The following is a 17,570-nucleotide window of genomic DNA, read 5'->3' as shown; positions in this document are numbered from 1 at the left end:
CTGTAAGACCCGGCCCAAAGAAACAGAACCAGAAAATTCAGATTTTTTGGAACTGAGACGTTTATTGACCCTGTCATGTTGTGTACGATATATTTCTGTTATATATTTATTATATATGCTGCACGGGGCGAAGAACTGTAACAGCTATGATATCTGGAACCAGAAGCCGTCATTGTCGTGTAGCGTGTAACCAAATTCCAGCAGCTGCACCTTCAGATGCAACAATGAAGAGCAAACATCTAAACTGCAAACATGAAAATCGCTAATATGACACATATATAAAATGTACCATGATAAGCTAATGGAGACATTTCAGAAGGAAGCCCCACAAACAGTGAACTGCACTGGGAGCCAGGCAGGAGTGTCGCAGCTGCGTTTTGAACCATCTCTGATTCTTGTGATGTTTGTGCCTTACTGAGTCCAACATAGAGCAGAAACTCAGTCTGGATGTGATAAAATCATGAACCGTAGTTCCATCATAGCTAAAAGTCATAGTTGCAAAATCTGCACGTTTGATATAAGAAGCAAAAATAAGACATTATAAGCTGCAGAGAACGAGACAGTTAAACTGGAGGGCAAACTGAATCTGGGCACACTGGGGATTCATCAATCACCGCTAAAGCTGCAGCTGTTATTATAGTACAAAAAGTAATTGACAAAGTAATCTGCACTCCTCTTTTGTTCACAGTCAATCAACCAAACTTTATTTGTGTGGCAGCTTTCGTGCAGGTTGCTCTTTCATAGGTGACTGACGAGCTGATGATGAGGTAACACAGACAGCATCATAATAGAGAGCAATTAAAAACAGAATAAAAGCTTCATCACAGAAACTAAAAAGAAAAAATGTGCAATAAACAAGGATCGACCGAAGATTTTAAAAGCCTAAAAAATAGCAGAAAAATCCAACTTTGCAACATAGAAAGAAGAAAGTGAGGCAATACAGATGAAGTAAACTATAAGCCATGATGATGAGGTCCATTTAAGTATACATGTGAAGATTTCAGCAGCTTAAAAGTCTCCATCACCTTTTACACTTTGATGGATGTGAAGCTTAAAAGTTTATTCTTTTTAAATTTCAGTTTAAAGAAAAAGGATGAAACTCAAAGTCTAAACATCATCTCACTGTCAGGTGATGTGTCAGACTAGCTGCAGCTCAGTTATAGTGTTATTATAGTGCATTCTGTAATTAAGGTCTGAGATACATTAGCAATCAGTTTTAGAAAAAGGATCAGCAGTGGGCTGCCCTAAAAATCAGATTATTGTGCTCTCGAAAGCAGAATCGGTCTTACATTAGTACAGGGAGTGAGTGTGAACCAATCCTGCAGTCATTATCTCTCCGAACATTATTTGTAACTAGCACTGACTGAATCATCAGCTATAATGGTGATTAGACAAAATGACAGTCCCCTTGTCAAATGGTTTTAATTAGATTTATTTCCAAGTCATATGATGCACAGTGGGACACTTCAGTCTGCAGAATAAGTGATGCTTTCTGTTCTGTGATTCCAGAAAGTCACGCAGTACACCCTGATCATCCAGGCCACGGACATGGAGGGGAACCCCACCTACGGCCTTTCCAACACTGCCACCACCGTCATCAGGATCACTGATGTCAATGACAATGCTCCAGAGTTCACCACAGAGACAGTAGGTCCCCACACACACACACACACACACAGACACACACACACAGACACACACACACACACACAGTATGCTGGCTCTGCATCAGCAAACAGGGGCGAGGCAGCGTCGTCTAAACGACACTAAAGCTCTCTGAGCTTTTATTGGCAGCAGGCAGATGGTGGAGGAGTGAAAAGCCAATGAAACATCCAATATGTTTATCCTCCTCAGCTGAACAGGCTGGACAGGAAGGAGCAGTGTTTGTGGGAGATGTGCTCTTTATTTTCAGATGCAGCGCACTCGGCTCTGAGAACTGTTTGCAGCAGCAAAGCATTGTTTGTTTGTAATGTTCACCATAGTTTTGCATATCGCTGTTCGAGTCATCGAGTCTCTGCTCTTTCAGTTCTTCGGGGAGGTTCACGAGAACAGGGTGAACGTGATCGTCGCCAACCTGACCGTGACAGACAAAGACCAGCCTCACACTCCGGCCTGGAGCGCCGTGTACCGCATCATCGCCGGGGACCCCACGGGACGCTTCTCCATCCCCACCGACCCCACCACCAACGAGGGCCTCCTCACTGTGGTCAAGGTGTGGTTTGGATGTGCACAACATGCACACGCACACAAATACACACGAATAAAATGCAAATTCTCAAGACTTTAGTTGCCTGAAAAATAATGTTCTCACAGAGCGATCTCAAAGTAGCAGCTGTGCTCGACTATCGGTGTAGTCGGTTTGTAACATCCAGAGAGCAGAAGATCCCTGTGATCGTGATGTTTGTACTGTCTGACATGTTCCAGAGAAACATGATGGTTAAGGTTGCACGTGTTGAATTTCCCTGACATCGGGTGATCAGCATCACTCTCATCCTGCAGCCCATAGATTACGAGAGCACCCGTGCCTTCATGCTGACTGTGGAAGCGGAGAACGAGGTCACGCTGGTCCGCGGCATCCACTTGCCTCGTCAGTCCACGGCAACCGTCTCCGTACGAATCCTGGATCTGAACGAAAGCCCGGAGTTTCGCCCAAACCCAAAATCCATGAGGCTGGAGGAGGGTCTGTCGGCCGGGTCCATGCTCACCACTTTCACTGCGCAGGACCCCGACCGCTACATGAGACAAACTATCAAGTAAGAAACTCCTGGAAACTCCGTCTTTAGAAACCTTTCATTTGTGCCAGTGAGGTCGAATTACAGCACTAAAATAATCCTTAAATATATAATTACAGTTTGTAATTTAACTATAAACTGTTGAGCAGGTTTAAGTAGAGACGTGAATGTATGTTTCAGTGCAATTTGATAAGAAGAACATTTAAATATGTGGAGCCTTTTCATTATTTAAATTAGTCTCACATCTATTAGAATAAATTGTGAAGTCAATGTCAGTGACTGTCATTGAAAAATGTGCCACTGAAAGGAAATTAAAATCTGAGTAGAATGTAATTCACCCTCCAACATTTATTTATTTTTTATACATTTATTCAGTGCACATCTTCATTCAGTGAGATTAAAGCAGAACGAGTCCTGACGTATTAGCTGACGTGCTCGTTCTTCACCGTGTTTTAGAGAAAATACATCGAGTATGAAACTGAAAAATGAGTTTATAAAATGTATACAATCATGGAATGTTGCCAGTTAGACACAATTTTAGGCTATTTGATCAAAAATAAGACAAATGTTGCTGTTTGCTCTCCTGCAGCTCACATAGTCGTCGCATAGGCGTGGAGGGCGTGTACATGTGAGAGAACAAAGAAGGAGGCACAGCACTGCTTCTAACCTTCTTCCTCAGAAATCATTTTACTTGTAAATACATCCAAAGTCCAAGCACAGCCAATATCTTGACCTCGCACACGCGTGTGTGTCTGTGTGTGCTGTGTTTGCATATCTTTGTGGGGACCAATGGCGTCCCCGTCAGTGTGAAGGCTTTAGTTTTAGTGTCAGGGTCAGGCTGTGGTTAGGTTAGGCATTCATCATGTCAGGTAGATGTCCCCACATAGATATGAAAACATGATTTTTGTGTATGAAATCACAAACGTCTGAGGTAATTTGATGACGAATTGCAGAATTCAAAATTATAGGTTGAACACTGTGTGAAGATTTACCAACTTTAACAGCTTTTCTGAAACAGCTCAGAGTGACGTACACCAGCCAGTGCACCGCTCAGCGAGCAGCATCACTGAGCTTTCACATGTGTGACAGACATCATGTTGCCTACTCTCTCAGCATGAGGTTTGTGAGGCATTAAAAATGTGACCATCGTCAGAGTGAGCAGCAGCTCCTCTGTGACAGTTTTCATTTTCTTCTGCTGGTCAGGTTTCATTTTAAACTCATTAAGAGAATTGCATCTTCCATCTCTCGCCACTTTTCAGTCCCTGTTTTCATATAAAAGCTGGATTTTGTTATGAGTGCAGATGCAGGTTTCAGATGCTGCAGCACTCATCCAAACGCTCGGCACAAGCACAGCAGAGCGCAGAAAGCCTGCAGGACTGATGCTTTTGTCCCAATCCTTCTTTCTTTTACATCCCACTATTTGTTTCTAAATGTAGTGCTGAAGTCTTTGTAGCCTAGCAACAGCCAATAGTGGACGCACACTGTGCTCACAAAAACACGCACACACACATAAAGCGAGTGTGTTGTGCACTGTATAGAGTGGGCCAGCACAACCTTTTTGCTTTTTTTATTTGCTTGTTGTTGCTGTCTGTTGTGTGCGTGCTCCTCGATTAGTCATCTGTGCTCTTCTCCGTTTTAGCTCACCAATTACAAACATACTAAATGGATAATGTTCCCTTTCATGCCTGGTTCATGGTGACTTTTTGGCTGACCTGCTTTCATTTGTTGAAGCTGTGCTGTTTGATCCATGTGCACTGTTTGAAAGATGACTGTTTATGCTAACAGCAATGCAGATGCATGACTAGAGTCTCTTACATGAATTCATTTCATCAACAATTTGCAGGAATTTGCAGAGCTTTTATTGGTCTCTCATTGGTTGTTTCCATTTCCAGTAAATATAACATTCTTTCACTAACAGTCTTTCTTTATCTTTTTTAAGTGAGTGAACGTTTGAATTCATTCCTGAGAGAGTAAATGAATGAGTTGTGGCTGCCTTGAGAAAGCGTGCCGCAGTCCCCATACATCAGCTCCCAGTGGCTGCTCGGCGTGCAGCCAGGGAAGCAGATAAAGAGGCCTCTCTGTGGTGGCTTCTCATGCTGGCTCTCTCTCACTGAACACAGGTACTCCAAGATGTATGACCCTGCCAACTGGCTGGAGATTAACCCGGCTAACGGACAGATTTCCACCATTGCCATTCTTGACCGAGAGTCTCCATATATCAAGAACAACCACTACAACGTTACCTTCATGGCATCTGATAACGGTAAGACATACAGGCTGTGCTGCTGTCCGGCAGTAACCCATCCCCCACATACAGAGGTGGACTGTGTTCACTATGCCTCACTGCTCTTTCATTAACCCTTGTGTGGTGCTAGAGTTTTGGCTTTCCAATTAACACTATCAAACAATTTTATGTTAAATTACTCAACAGATGTTTACTTCATCCCAATTACGAGCCATGTGAACTGCAAACATGGTTAATTTTGTTCGATCACATTTATGAATTAATGTGCTTCTCGTTTTTTTTAATAAAATGTTATAAAAAAAACAAAATCAGTTATAATCAAGTGTAAATATCTTCATACCATATTTTGCAGGTTTTGATGGTCTATACTGCCTAAAAGGGCAGCAGCCTCTAAATGGCATGGGTCTCACAGACCCGAACACAATACAAGGGTTAACTGCACTAGTGCTGCTTCACTGTGGAGTCAGTGTCATAGTGCAGCTCCTGGTGCAGGAAGTGCTACATGGAAACAGCCATAAGCTAAAACTAATGATACAAACTGCTTAACAGGTTTTTGGCATCAATGTAACTGATAACATGGTTTTGTTGAATTGTGCTTTTTGGTAAAATAAATAACTGCTGGAGAACGTTACAGTGGTTAAACCACTAATATAACTAACTTGTTAGTATTTGCAGTTTACTTGCTAAATGATAAAAAGGCTTCCATCTTCCTTATCTTGATAACTACAGTTGGTAGCACAAGTCTGTCACACTCTCTGTGAAAAAACCCCAAAAACCAGTGTTCCCACTACTGAGTATGTAGGAAGTGCACTTTATGTTCCTCGATGGTGTACTCAGAGCAGTCACAAAGACTGATGCCAGTGCTAGGACCCACTTTTTAAGCAAACCTGGTTGCAAAGAGGGCGCTGCATCAAAAACTTTATGATTGCCTTGGTGTTGCAGATTGCCTCGGTGGCCTGCAGTTTGCATCTAGTTTGCATGGAAGTTTGCATGTTTGTCTCCAAACATTCACTAACTGCTACACAGTCATGGAAAAGGAGCGACACAAAAACCAAAAATGAAAAATGTTCAAGTTCAGAGTAAAAATGGTTTGAATTTGATTCACACAGCTTTTATTTTAAAGGAAAATGGCTGCTTCTGTTCACAGTTACCTCTCAGACAATAGTTGGCGAGTGTTTGGGAATAAATCAGATGTTCCATGCAAACAGTATGACAGCGACCACAGTACTCAGAGGCGGTTTTTCCCAGTGGGTCAGGGAATATCCATTTCTCCCAGATGGAGGAAGACCACACTGGGCTGCATGGGTACATCACAGTGGCTGGGATACTCGCTAATTAGTATAAGCAGCTGAAGCTGTTTCTGCAGGTGAACTGTGGGAAACAGTGTTGTCTACAGTCGTCTCACGCACACAGCAGTGGATTCACTGGACTAACACCAGCTACTGCTACATAAGCATAGATGGCTGCAACTGGGCAGCAGCAGATTAGCCAACAGGTTAAAGAGCATGAATATCACAGACTCCATCGAGCAGACAGCTCACTGCAGCCATCTGTCACGAACCTAATGAATAACTTGAAGAATAAACTTTAATACAGTCAGGTGCATTATTTAATAGAAGAGCACAGTTTTATGGAGGAAATTCAAACCCAGGCTATAAACAGGTTTATTTCTGCTGTAAAGTTGGCTAGTTTCATACTGGGACTGATTCACTTTTAAAGCCACTTGAGGGACGGCGTGTTTTGGCACTTCTTGCTGAAGTAATATTGTATTTGATTCATCATAGTTATTGTTCCTCAAACATCAGGCCAGCAGGATGCCCAGTCACATTAGAAACAGAGTCTGTGAAACAGCTTCAGCATGCTGCCCGTGGTTTACAGAGTTTGGCCTTGTCCTGTGCTGGACACACATCTTCCCCTGTGAGCAACAGATTGTTCCAGCTTTATTCAATTATGCTTCACCTCTTGTAGGACTACACAGACGGTCTTTTGGACACAGTACTCTCATTGATTACTAATGGAGATGTTTTCCTGCCTGTTTAGTGCACAATTTCCAAAGTCTCCCTTTTGTTTCGGATCACAGTTGTTCTTTATAGCCACAGAAAAGAGAGGAAAGAGGATTCTCTGTTCAAAGTGGAAAATTGTTGGAGGGGAATGTCATTCAGCAGCAGCTCAGTCCATGCAGTCTGCCATAGACCCCTCTGCACAGAGAACCCGCTGTGCTCCAGCTTCCTGCTAACTGACTGTCTTAGCACTTTCTCTGCCCTTGTCTCTCTCTCTCTCTCTCACACACACACACACACATACACACATACACACATACACACACACACACACACACATACACACATACACACATACACACACACACACATACACACACACACACACACACACACACACACAGATATGCACAGATATGCACAAAAAGCCCAAACACAGAGACAAACACACAAGCTTGTGCAAGAGCGTGTCTGCAGTGTGTTGGTGGTCACCGTATGTGCACACTGTAGCTCCTGCTGAGTTCAATACATTTGTAATCATTGATTAATGAAAGTAGACGATGGCGCATCATCATGTCTCTTACTGTATCACTGCTGTAGAAGCTTGTGATAGATATTCTGTAAGTATCCACACGTTGCACTGAGCATCGTGGATCATTGAGGATTGACTGTTTAGTCAGGCTGGAAATCAGGTGTGGATTTGTCGAGGACTGTTTCCCACATTAACCAACAGCGTGTTCAAGGTAATAAAAGAACACGGTCGGGCAACATCGCGGCTCACTCATGTGTTTGATTTGTTTTTGCTCACAATGAAGTTTAATGGCACAGAGAGAGAATATGCATGTTGGTGATTCAAATGCAACACCTCTGCTGCACATGTGCAGTGTTGCACTTTGTTCACAACATGTTATTAATCAATACGTTATTTTTTTACATCTATCTGGTCAGAAAAACAAAGGTCTTTGTTTTAATGACTATATTTCGAACCTCATGCTCCAGCACAGTCCTCTGCAAAATAACGTCTGATTTATTCCAGGAAGCATCAGCAGAATGATTGTGTGACTGCTATTTCTATTCTTTGTTTTTTGTTAGGCTTTACAGAGCAAATTGTTCCCACCATGTTTTCTTTGCTTCATGTGGGAAATGAAAAAATTAGCAGAAAATTTCATTCAAAGCACAGTCAGTATGTGTCTCTAACAAGTCAAATGGTTATTACTCATTATTTAAGGAAAGATACAGGAAACTTTTCACTATAGATTTAATATAAAGCAATCATTTATAGAGCCTACATATGTGAGACAGAAATTGTGTTGTGAAGACTACCTGACGTGTAGTTTTGTTTTTTGAGAAAGTTTTATAGACGTGCTGATAATGGAGAGCTAATTTATGAAAAAAAAGCAGAAAGATTTCAGCTTTAATTTGTCTCAGTTTGCATCTTCTCCCCACACCTCAGGACCACGTATAGAAATGAACTTCAGCCACGTCTGGTGCAGTAACTGTTCTGTGCTATCTAAACTTAAATATTGAGCATTGCTGCTGGTTTGCAGGTACCCCCCCTGCCAGTGGGACAGGCACCCTTCAGATTTACCTGACTGACATAAATGACAACGCGCCTCATGTGTTCCCGCCTGAGGTGGAAATGTGTGAGAGGCCGGAGCCCAATGCTCTCAACCTCACAGCCAGCGACCCCGACCTGAGCCCCAATGCTGGACCCTTCGCCTTCGAGCTGGCCAATCGTCCCTCGGATGTACGTCGCAACTGGACTCTCCATCGCCTCAACGGTCAGTACTGGATAATGTTTCAGTTTTTCATTGTACTTTCATTCAGTTAATAACTGTCTGTGGGAGGAATTCTTCCAAGATTTCAAGTCATGCCAATCGCTCAGTGTCAGTCGTAGGTCATGAGATAATGACAGCATCACTTTCCAGTAAGCTTGAGAAATTCATTTGCTCTTTCAGTGTCCTGATGGTCCAATTGCCTCTCTACATATGATAACGAGGCCCAGTAAAGGTGCACTAAATCACTTTAGAGTGGCTCCCTGTGATGTTAGGCCAAGTCAGGCTGAAGTCACAGAGATGTCAGCACTGCTGCCTCGAGGTTTGAAGACTGGCATTAGATGATGTAACACCTGATGTAAATGTCATTATTATGCAGCCAGGTCGCTGGTCAGGTGGAGCTTCTCATCCTCCAGTGCTTGATCTCTCTACACCTCCTTTGCAGCCTCTTCTTCACTCATATCATTACTAAGCTGTATGAAAACATCTGTGAAGGTTTACTGAGGAAAACTTTACAGTGTGGGCCTAAGCTCTTTTAGTTTTTATGTTTTTGTCATTCATACATTTATACTTTGTGAGAAACAGATAGTAGTGATTCCTCATCCTAATGTGATGTGGACCGACTCCAGCTCCAGTCTGCAGCTACAGCCCTTCTGTTGCTCTGCAGCTTTTCCACCTACTACAAACTCTGGTAGTAAAACTACTACAGAGCTGTCACCAGCTGCAGTACATGACTGTGGAGTCGGAGTTCATCTGACAGCTGGACAGGAAACTGGAGTTCAACACAACAGTGACCTGCTCAGCTAACAGTGAGGAAATGTAAGACAGGAAGAACTGGGCTAGCTGGTTAGCAGCAGCTGATCCTGAAGATCTAAACCAAACTAAAGCATTAAAACTGTAGAGTAAACTTGTTCTCTCCACCCAAGTGTCTGTGCAGCATATCATACGTCACATCGTAGAGGGTCAAGTATGGAAGACAATCCTGAAAGACCAAAAAAGCAGGTTTGCTTGTTTGCTTGTGTTATGTTAACTCCAACATTAGCTTTGTCATAGAACATGTTGGTGGTAATATGATGAAAGCTTGGCAAATTCAAATATACTTAAAACAACTATATAAATAGAGACCTGTTGTGTATGATGTGTGGGTGACTGTTTGACACCCAACAGACTCGTCTATAATTAATGCACTGAAAGCCATCAGGCTCTGGACCAGTGAACATAAATAAATACATTTTGTGCAGCGATTAAAAGTCATGTGACACATTTTAGGTATAAAACAAGCGTTTCATCTTTTGAAACACGCCGTAGTTTATCGAGTTTCTCGGATACTTGCGATTTGCACATTAAACTGTCCGTTAGCACTGCTTACAAACCATTTGGTCTCTGTTAAGAAACACTATATAAACAGGAAAAATCATTATCTTTCTCATCTTGGCTATGTGAGCTACGTCTCACAGTGAGTCCCTGCTTGGTGCACTCTAAATCAATTGTCTGGAGAGCACTTGCACTTTGTGGCAGGCACTATTTAGAAATAAACATTTTATTCTCCTTTTGACTTAAGTAGTTCAGTAACACAGCAGGAAATGAGTTCAAGCCTCGGGTGAAATGTTCTGTTTGGACGTCACGTTCTGTTTCAAATGGTATCCTTGAAAGTAGGTAAAAGGAAAATGGATTCAAATCTTCTCTTTATTTATTGTGGAAAGTTTTTTGCAAAGGAAAAAAGTAAAACATTTTTTTGTTAGTTTGCTACAATAGTTGAACAGCTGGAAACCTTCCTATAACCACCTCCAGGGGTCGGTGACAGTGACTCATCTGTATCCATCTGTTTATCCTTCCATCCCTGCGTCATCGTAGGTGAGCATGCCCAGCTTCGACTGCGGATAGGTTTCCTGGCCAGTGGGCTCTATGAGGTCCCCATCACAATAACAGACTCTGGCAACTTGCCCATGTCCAACACATCCTACCTGAGGGTCAAGGTGTGTCAGTGTGATCACCATGGAGACTGTGTGGACATGGAGCGAATCATCGCAGCTGGACTGGGCACCGGAGCGATCATCGCCATCCTCATCTGCATCATCATCCTGTTAGGTGAGCCCACACACACACACATTGATCCACATCCTGACACTAACTCCCACCTGCCCAGTGTGGGAACCTGTTAGCTCGTCTCCTGACTGTCCTCAGGCCTTTTTCTTACCCGTGGTTATGAATGCAGGTGTATTTGGAGAAAGCTAATAAAGCTAATTTGTCAGCAGACGGCAGCCAGTGGTTTGGACTCTGCATTTCAACAAATGCTGTCTGCAGAGATTGTTTGCAACCAAAGCTTCATTAGGTGTGACTGATCAACTCATGAGTATTGAACCTTCCAGAACTGAAAGTCTGGGCAGCATATCTAGGCACCTAACCTTAAGGCTGCTGCTAATCTGTGAGGCTGTACCGTGTGGAAACGTGTGTGAAGGGCATGTAGGCACACTGTACTAGAGCCTGACTGAACAAAACCAGAGAGAAGCCAGAATAAAGAGGGCAGAAGAACAGAAAATGATGCCTGATGGCGAAGCTGATTCTGTCCATCCAATTCTCAGACCTCATATAAGGTGCTGCATGTGACTTAATGAATGTCACATCTGTTGTCGTGATGTCTCTGTTCTGTGCTGAGATCTGAGATCTGCCTCGAGCCATTTTGCCACATATAAATTACTGCAGATGGAAATAATCTGATTTCCAGAGTGAACTAAGATTGCTGCAGAAATGATATTTGATTACTCGGGCATTAACTTATGATGACATTGTATTCAGAAAATAAATGATACCACAGAAAGTGGCTAGAACCGGCCAAACAAGGCAAAATAAAGCCTTAGACCAGATGTTTGGTAATAAACTAATTCTTATCCATTGGAAACATTTATCACTGCTTATAGATGTTCCTTCTTTAGCCGTTTCATTTACTGTCGATCTGTTTGCAGTTTCATCCTCACTGGCAGCATCAGTGTGTCCATCAGTAGATCACTTTGGGTCAAATTAAATATTGAATGGACTGCTGTGAAATGTTCTACAGACATTTATGTTCCTGTGAAGGTGAATTATAATCACTTCATCGGGTCACAATTTTAATCTATCGAGTGCTTTGGCTTATGACTAAATACCTGTAAAACTAATGACTTTCCCATCATCCTCAGCTGTACTCGTGTGTGCATATTGTGTTCACAGGGTACTTATTTCTAAGTATAGTTGTGTCCAATCAAATTACCAGAAATTAATTACTATGCTTGTAGACCTTGGGTCAGATACTATTACGTTCTTCAGCTCAGTGGTGCTGATAGAGTTGAGGGTCTTCAGGTATGTAGCGAAGCTGCTAAACCCTGTGTGTTCACTGCACCGTCAACTCCCTGTGCAAAATACAGCAGCTGTTAAATATGCATTTCTTTCTGTGTTTGTAAATGTATGAACAGAGGCCACGACAGCAGAGCTAAAGATATAGTTCAGTTTGCTGCTGCAGCTCAGCTACAGTCAGATCCTATGAGCCATAAGACATTTCAGGCCTAATCCAAAGTGTTGGTGTCAAACGTCTTACAGTTTTTCTTGAATTATGTCCTTGTTAGCAAGTAGCACTTGATGTGCTTGGACACTCTGAGTGGCCCTTTGAGCTGCTTCCTCAGCACAATGCTACAGGTGACAGAAGAGCAGGAAAGCAAACAAAGTCAGGCTCACTGATAACTCAGCTGGAGCACTGCAGAGTGTTCTTACACAAAAACGAGATCTGAAGCCGTGTGCTTGGATTTAACCACTGAGTCACACTTTTAAAGCGTAGGTTCTTTAAAGAAATAAACACAGAGCTCTCACTCGGGTTTCACATGATGGATCAAATCAAACTGTTTGATTAGCCAGTTAGAATAAAAGCATTTTGGCCAGCTAGGATACTTTAAAATAGAGCCATTGCCAAAGCGCTGCAGGCTACACCGAGCTGTGGCAGAAAAATTATTAGTGCAGCAGGCATTCGGGGCCAGAGAAGCTTTAATGAAATCTGCTCTACTATATTTTAATAACTGCAATCTTACTGGAAATTGTAATGTCACCTCAAGTTACACAAGGCGTGAACGAAGCATTCAAATCATTATGACGGCCATTTTTGTGCACAAAAACGCCGCCACTGATAAAGTCCGGCTGTGCCGAGAGGAGGTCAAATGGAGTCGGAAGAAACAGCCACAAGCAGGAGAGCAGCACATCAATATGCCTGTCATGGACCTGATTCAGTAACTAAGGGACAACGAAAGCAGCCAATGCTACAAGAGGAAATACTGAACTGAGGTTTGAGAGCTGAAAGACATCAAAGTGAACTCTGAGTTTCAGATTTAGAGCTAAGTGAAGTCAAATCAGTTTAAATGAAGCTTCATTTCAGTCTCTGATGGAAGATGAAGTTTTCTGGTATTTTACTGTACTGACTTTGGAAATGCTTTTGTGTAGCAGCAAAGACAGCAGGGCTGTGCAGAGAACTGGAGATGTCAATACGTTTATTACTATTACCACATTTATAATACAACTTTATTTTAAATAATGGCTACAACATTACCATCAGCTCTTGACCATAGACATTACTTTCAAGATGGCGCCGCGGATGGCAGCCTCGGTACTGCGCTCTCTCGCACTTTTCCTGTTTTTGTTTATTTTCTGCGCTTTTGGTCACTCAGACCACATCACTTTCTCCAGAGATGAACTGCTAAACATCAGGCAGTCGTCTCACTATAGTTCTTATCCATTTTTCACGAACCCGGAAAGTTTTTTGGAGATTTTAGTTGGAGGCGCAGCAGCTCTCTGTGGCTCCTGGAGGAGACGTAGACGGGGGACCCGCGCTGGTGCACTGGTGAAACTACGTCGGCGAGGATTCCGCACAGCACTCCCCTCCATTCACCTCGCGAATCTCCGCTCTCTTCCAAACAAAGTCGACGAATTACTGCTCTTAAACCGGACTAACAAGGACTTTGCACGCTCTGCTGCCCTCTGCTTCACTGAAACCTGGCTTAGTGAGCGTGTCCCAGACGCTGTCTTAAATCTGCCGGGCTTCCAACTTCACCGGGCGGACCGCGAAACGGAGCTCTCAGGGAAAACAAAGGGTGGTGGAGTCTGCTTCTACATTAATGAAGGTTGGTGTACTGATGTCACAGTGTTACAGAAACACTGCAGCCCACACTTGGAAAGTCTTTTCATCAATTGTAAACCGTTTTATTCACCGCGGGAGTTTTCTTCCTTCATGCTGGTCGGAGTTTACATCCCTCCTCAGGCCAACGCGAACAACGCACTGTGCGAGCTGGCTGACCAGATCACCACCCTGGAGAGGAAATTCCCGGACTCCTTTACAATTATCCTTGGGGATTTTAACAGAGCAAACCTCAACCACGAACTCCCTAAATACAGACAGCATATAGACTGCCCCACCAGGGACAACATCATACTGGATCACTGTTACACCACTGTAAAAGATGCCTATCGCTCTGTGCCCCGGGCAGCTTTGGGACATTCTGATCACTGCCTGGTCCATCTTATTCCAGTTTATAGGCAAAAACTCAAACGTGCCAAGCCTGTAGTCAAAACTGTGAAGAAGTGGACTAACGCAGCAAAGCAGGAACTGCAGGACTGTTTTGACTGCACTGATTGGACTGTTTTTGAAGCTGCATCTGAGAACCTGGATGAGCTCACGGACACTGTGACATCATACATCAGTTTTTGTGAAGACGTGTGTGTGCCAACAAAGACCTTCTGCACATACAACAACAATAAACCATGGTTCACCCCTAAACTCCAACATCTTCGTAAGGCTAAGGAGGACGCCTACAGAAGTGGTGACAGGGCCCTGTACAAGCAGGCCAGGAACACACTGACCAAGGAGATCACAGCAGCTAAAAGGATCTACTCCCAGAAGCTGGAAGAACGGCTCTCAGCCAACGACCCTGCGTCAGTGTGGAGGGGCCTGCAGGAAATCACCAGCTACAGACGCCCCCCACCCACTGTTGAAGCAAACAAAGACCTGGCCAACGAGCTAAATACATTCTACTGCAGGTTTGAGACGGACAGGCTCCCACGCCTCACCCTCCCCTCCCCAGAGACACCGCTTCAGACACTGACCCCCAACACACCTTCCACCTCTCCCCCCTTCACCCTCACCCTCTCCAATCCAGTCTCAACGACCACCCCCACCCTCCCCAATCCAGACTCAACGACCACCACCACCCTTCCCATTTCAGTCTCAACGACCACCACCACCCTCTCCAATCCAGACTCAACGACCTCCATCACACCTCCCACCCCCCTTTCCTCCTCCCTGAAACTCAGAATACACACTGAGGATGTGAGCCGACTATTTCAGAAACAGAAGCCCAGGAAAGCCCCCGGACCAGACGGTGTCTCACCCTCCTGCCTCAAGACCTGTGCTGAACAGCTGGCTCCCATCTTCACTCGCATCTTCAACAGATCCCTGGAGCTGTGTGAAGTTCCCTCCTGCTTCAAACGCTCCACCATCATCCCTGTTCCCAAGAAACCCACCATCACAGGACTGAACGACTACAGACCTATCGCCTTGACGTCTGTGGTCATGAAATCCTTCGAACGACTGGTGTTAGCCCATCTGAAGGACATTACAGGCCACCAGCTGGACCCTCTGCAGTTTGCCTACCGGGCAAACAGGTCGGTGGATGATGCAGTGAATATGGGGCTGCATTACATCCTGCAACACCTCGACCGCCCGGGAACTTATGCCAGGATCCTGTTTGTGGACTTTAGTTCGGCTTTTAACACCATCGTGCCTGAACTTCTCTCTTCCAAACTCTCCCAGCTCAGCGTGTCTCCAGCTACCTGTCAGTGGATCACCAGCTTCCTGACAGACAGAAAGCAACAAGTGAGGCTGGGGGAGATCACCTCTGAAACTCGGACCCTCAGTATTGGTGCCCCTCAAGGATGTGTCCTCTCACCACTACTGTTCTCCCTCTACACTAATGACTGCACCTCCAAGAACTCGGCTGTTAAACTCCTAAAGTTTGCAGATGACACCACCGTCATTGGCCTCATTCAGGATGGTGATGAGTCTGCATACCGGCAGGAAGTTGAGCGGCTGGTACTCTGGTGCAGTCAGCACAATCTGGAGCTGAACACTCTTAAAACTGTAGAGATGACAGTGGACTTCAGGAGACATCCCTCAACTCTGCCCCCCCTCGTCATATCAGACAGCCCTGTGTCGACTGTGGAGATCTTCAAGTTCCTGGGTACCACCATCTCCCAGGACCTGAAGTGGGAGACCAACATCAACTCCATCCTCAAAAAGACCCAGCAGAGGATGTACTTCCTGAGACAACTGGGGAAGTACAGTCTTCCACAGGAGCTGCTAATCCAGTTCTACACTGCAGTCATTGAGTCTGTCCTGTGCTCCTCCATCACAGTCTGGTATGGTGCAGCCACTAAACAGGACAGGAGCAGACTGCAGCGGACTGTACGGGCAGCAGAAAGGATCATCGGCGCCCCCCTGCCCTCCATCCAGGATCTGTACCTCTCAAGAACCAGGAAACGGGCAGGTAAAATCATCACAGACCCCTCACACCCTGGACACAGACTTTTTGATCTGCTGCCCTCTGGCAGACGGTACAGAAGCCTGCAGACCAGGACCACCCGACACAGGAACAGTTTCTTTCCCCTCGCCATCTCCCTTCTAAACAGTTGACCTGTCACACTGCTCCCACTGCCAGACTGCAGCTGCCCCTTATGTACATTCTGTAGTATTCATTCCACCTCATTTCATTTCTGTATTTTATGTACATAAGTTTAGTTATTTATAGTTGGTTTACACAGCTTTGTGTATGTATGTGTAATGTATATATAGACGTGTGTGTGTGTGTGTGTGTGTGTGTGTGTGTGTGTTTTACATTGCTGTGCTTGATAGCCACCATCTACCGGAACCAAATTCCTTGTATTTGTCTGCACATATACTTGGCCAATAAACACGATTCTGATTCTGATTCTGATTCTGATATAAAAGATGGCTGCAGCCCTTGTGACATGGCTTTGTCACATGTGGCTACATTTCGATGAAAGGCTGGAGTATCGAGTTATAAATGAACACCAGAAGCTACATTCATATAAATGGCCTGTATTTATATAGCGCCTTACTAGTCCCTAAGGACCCCAAAGCGCTTTACATATCCAGTCATTCACCCATCCACACACTGGTGATGGCAAGCTACATTGCAGCCACAGCCACCCTGGGGCGCACTGACAGAGGCGAGGCTGCCGGACACTGGCGCCACCGGGCCCTCTGACCACCACCAGTAAACAGTATTCATAAACAGTATGGGTCCAAACAAACATGCTAACTGGTGCTGAGTAAAGCACTTGCTTTAATTTCACTCACCAACACTGAAGCACAAACTCCTTGTGCAGGCAGCAGGCAGCACGCTGTATAAGATAAGATAAGATAAGATGACCTTTATCTTATCTTATCCCACAGGTGGGAAATTTGTTTTGTTACAGCAAAAGTGCAAAGTTATGTAGCAGAAATTAGAAAACACTGGAATGCAATAAAATAAAATAAAATACTATATACAATAGAATAAAATAGAAATACAAATACTATATACAACTGAGTAGGAAAATACAAAAACACAACTTCGTCAGAAGAAGAATTCCACATATAGCAGTCTTATTGCACATGTGTGGGTTTGTGTGTTTGATCAGCTGCAAAAGTCTTTATTGTGGAGTCTGACAGCAGTGCGGAGGAAAGACCTGCGAAATCTCTCCGTCCCACACCGTGGGTGCCGCAGTCTCCCACTGAAGGAGCTGC

General features: G+C 44.2%; 1 protein-coding gene across 1 annotated transcript in view; it reads left to right on the top strand.

Moving 5' to 3' along the window:
- LOC100693372 (cadherin-2) overlaps positions 1-17,570 on the top strand; it is a 99,843-nt gene that overhangs the window by 60,865 nt on the left and 21,408 nt on the right. The window contains exons 8-13 of the mRNA XM_005457282.4: positions 1,510-1,647; positions 2,027-2,212; positions 2,500-2,753; positions 4,853-4,995; positions 8,525-8,758; positions 10,607-10,840. Coding sequence (XP_005457339.1) covers positions 1,510-1,647; positions 2,027-2,212; positions 2,500-2,753; positions 4,853-4,995; positions 8,525-8,758; positions 10,607-10,840 — 1,189 coding nt within the window. The remainder of the gene's footprint in view (positions 1-1,509; positions 1,648-2,026; positions 2,213-2,499; positions 2,754-4,852; positions 4,996-8,524; positions 8,759-10,606; positions 10,841-17,570) is intronic.

This window comes from Oreochromis niloticus, linkage group LG15, assembly GCF_001858045.2.
Source record: "Oreochromis niloticus isolate F11D_XX linkage group LG15, O_niloticus_UMD_NMBU, whole genome shotgun sequence".
Taxonomy (NCBI): domain Eukaryota; kingdom Metazoa; phylum Chordata; class Actinopteri; order Cichliformes; family Cichlidae; genus Oreochromis; species Oreochromis niloticus.
Note: the sequence above shows the minus strand (reverse complement) of the source record. Positions and strands in the feature narration are given on the sequence as shown.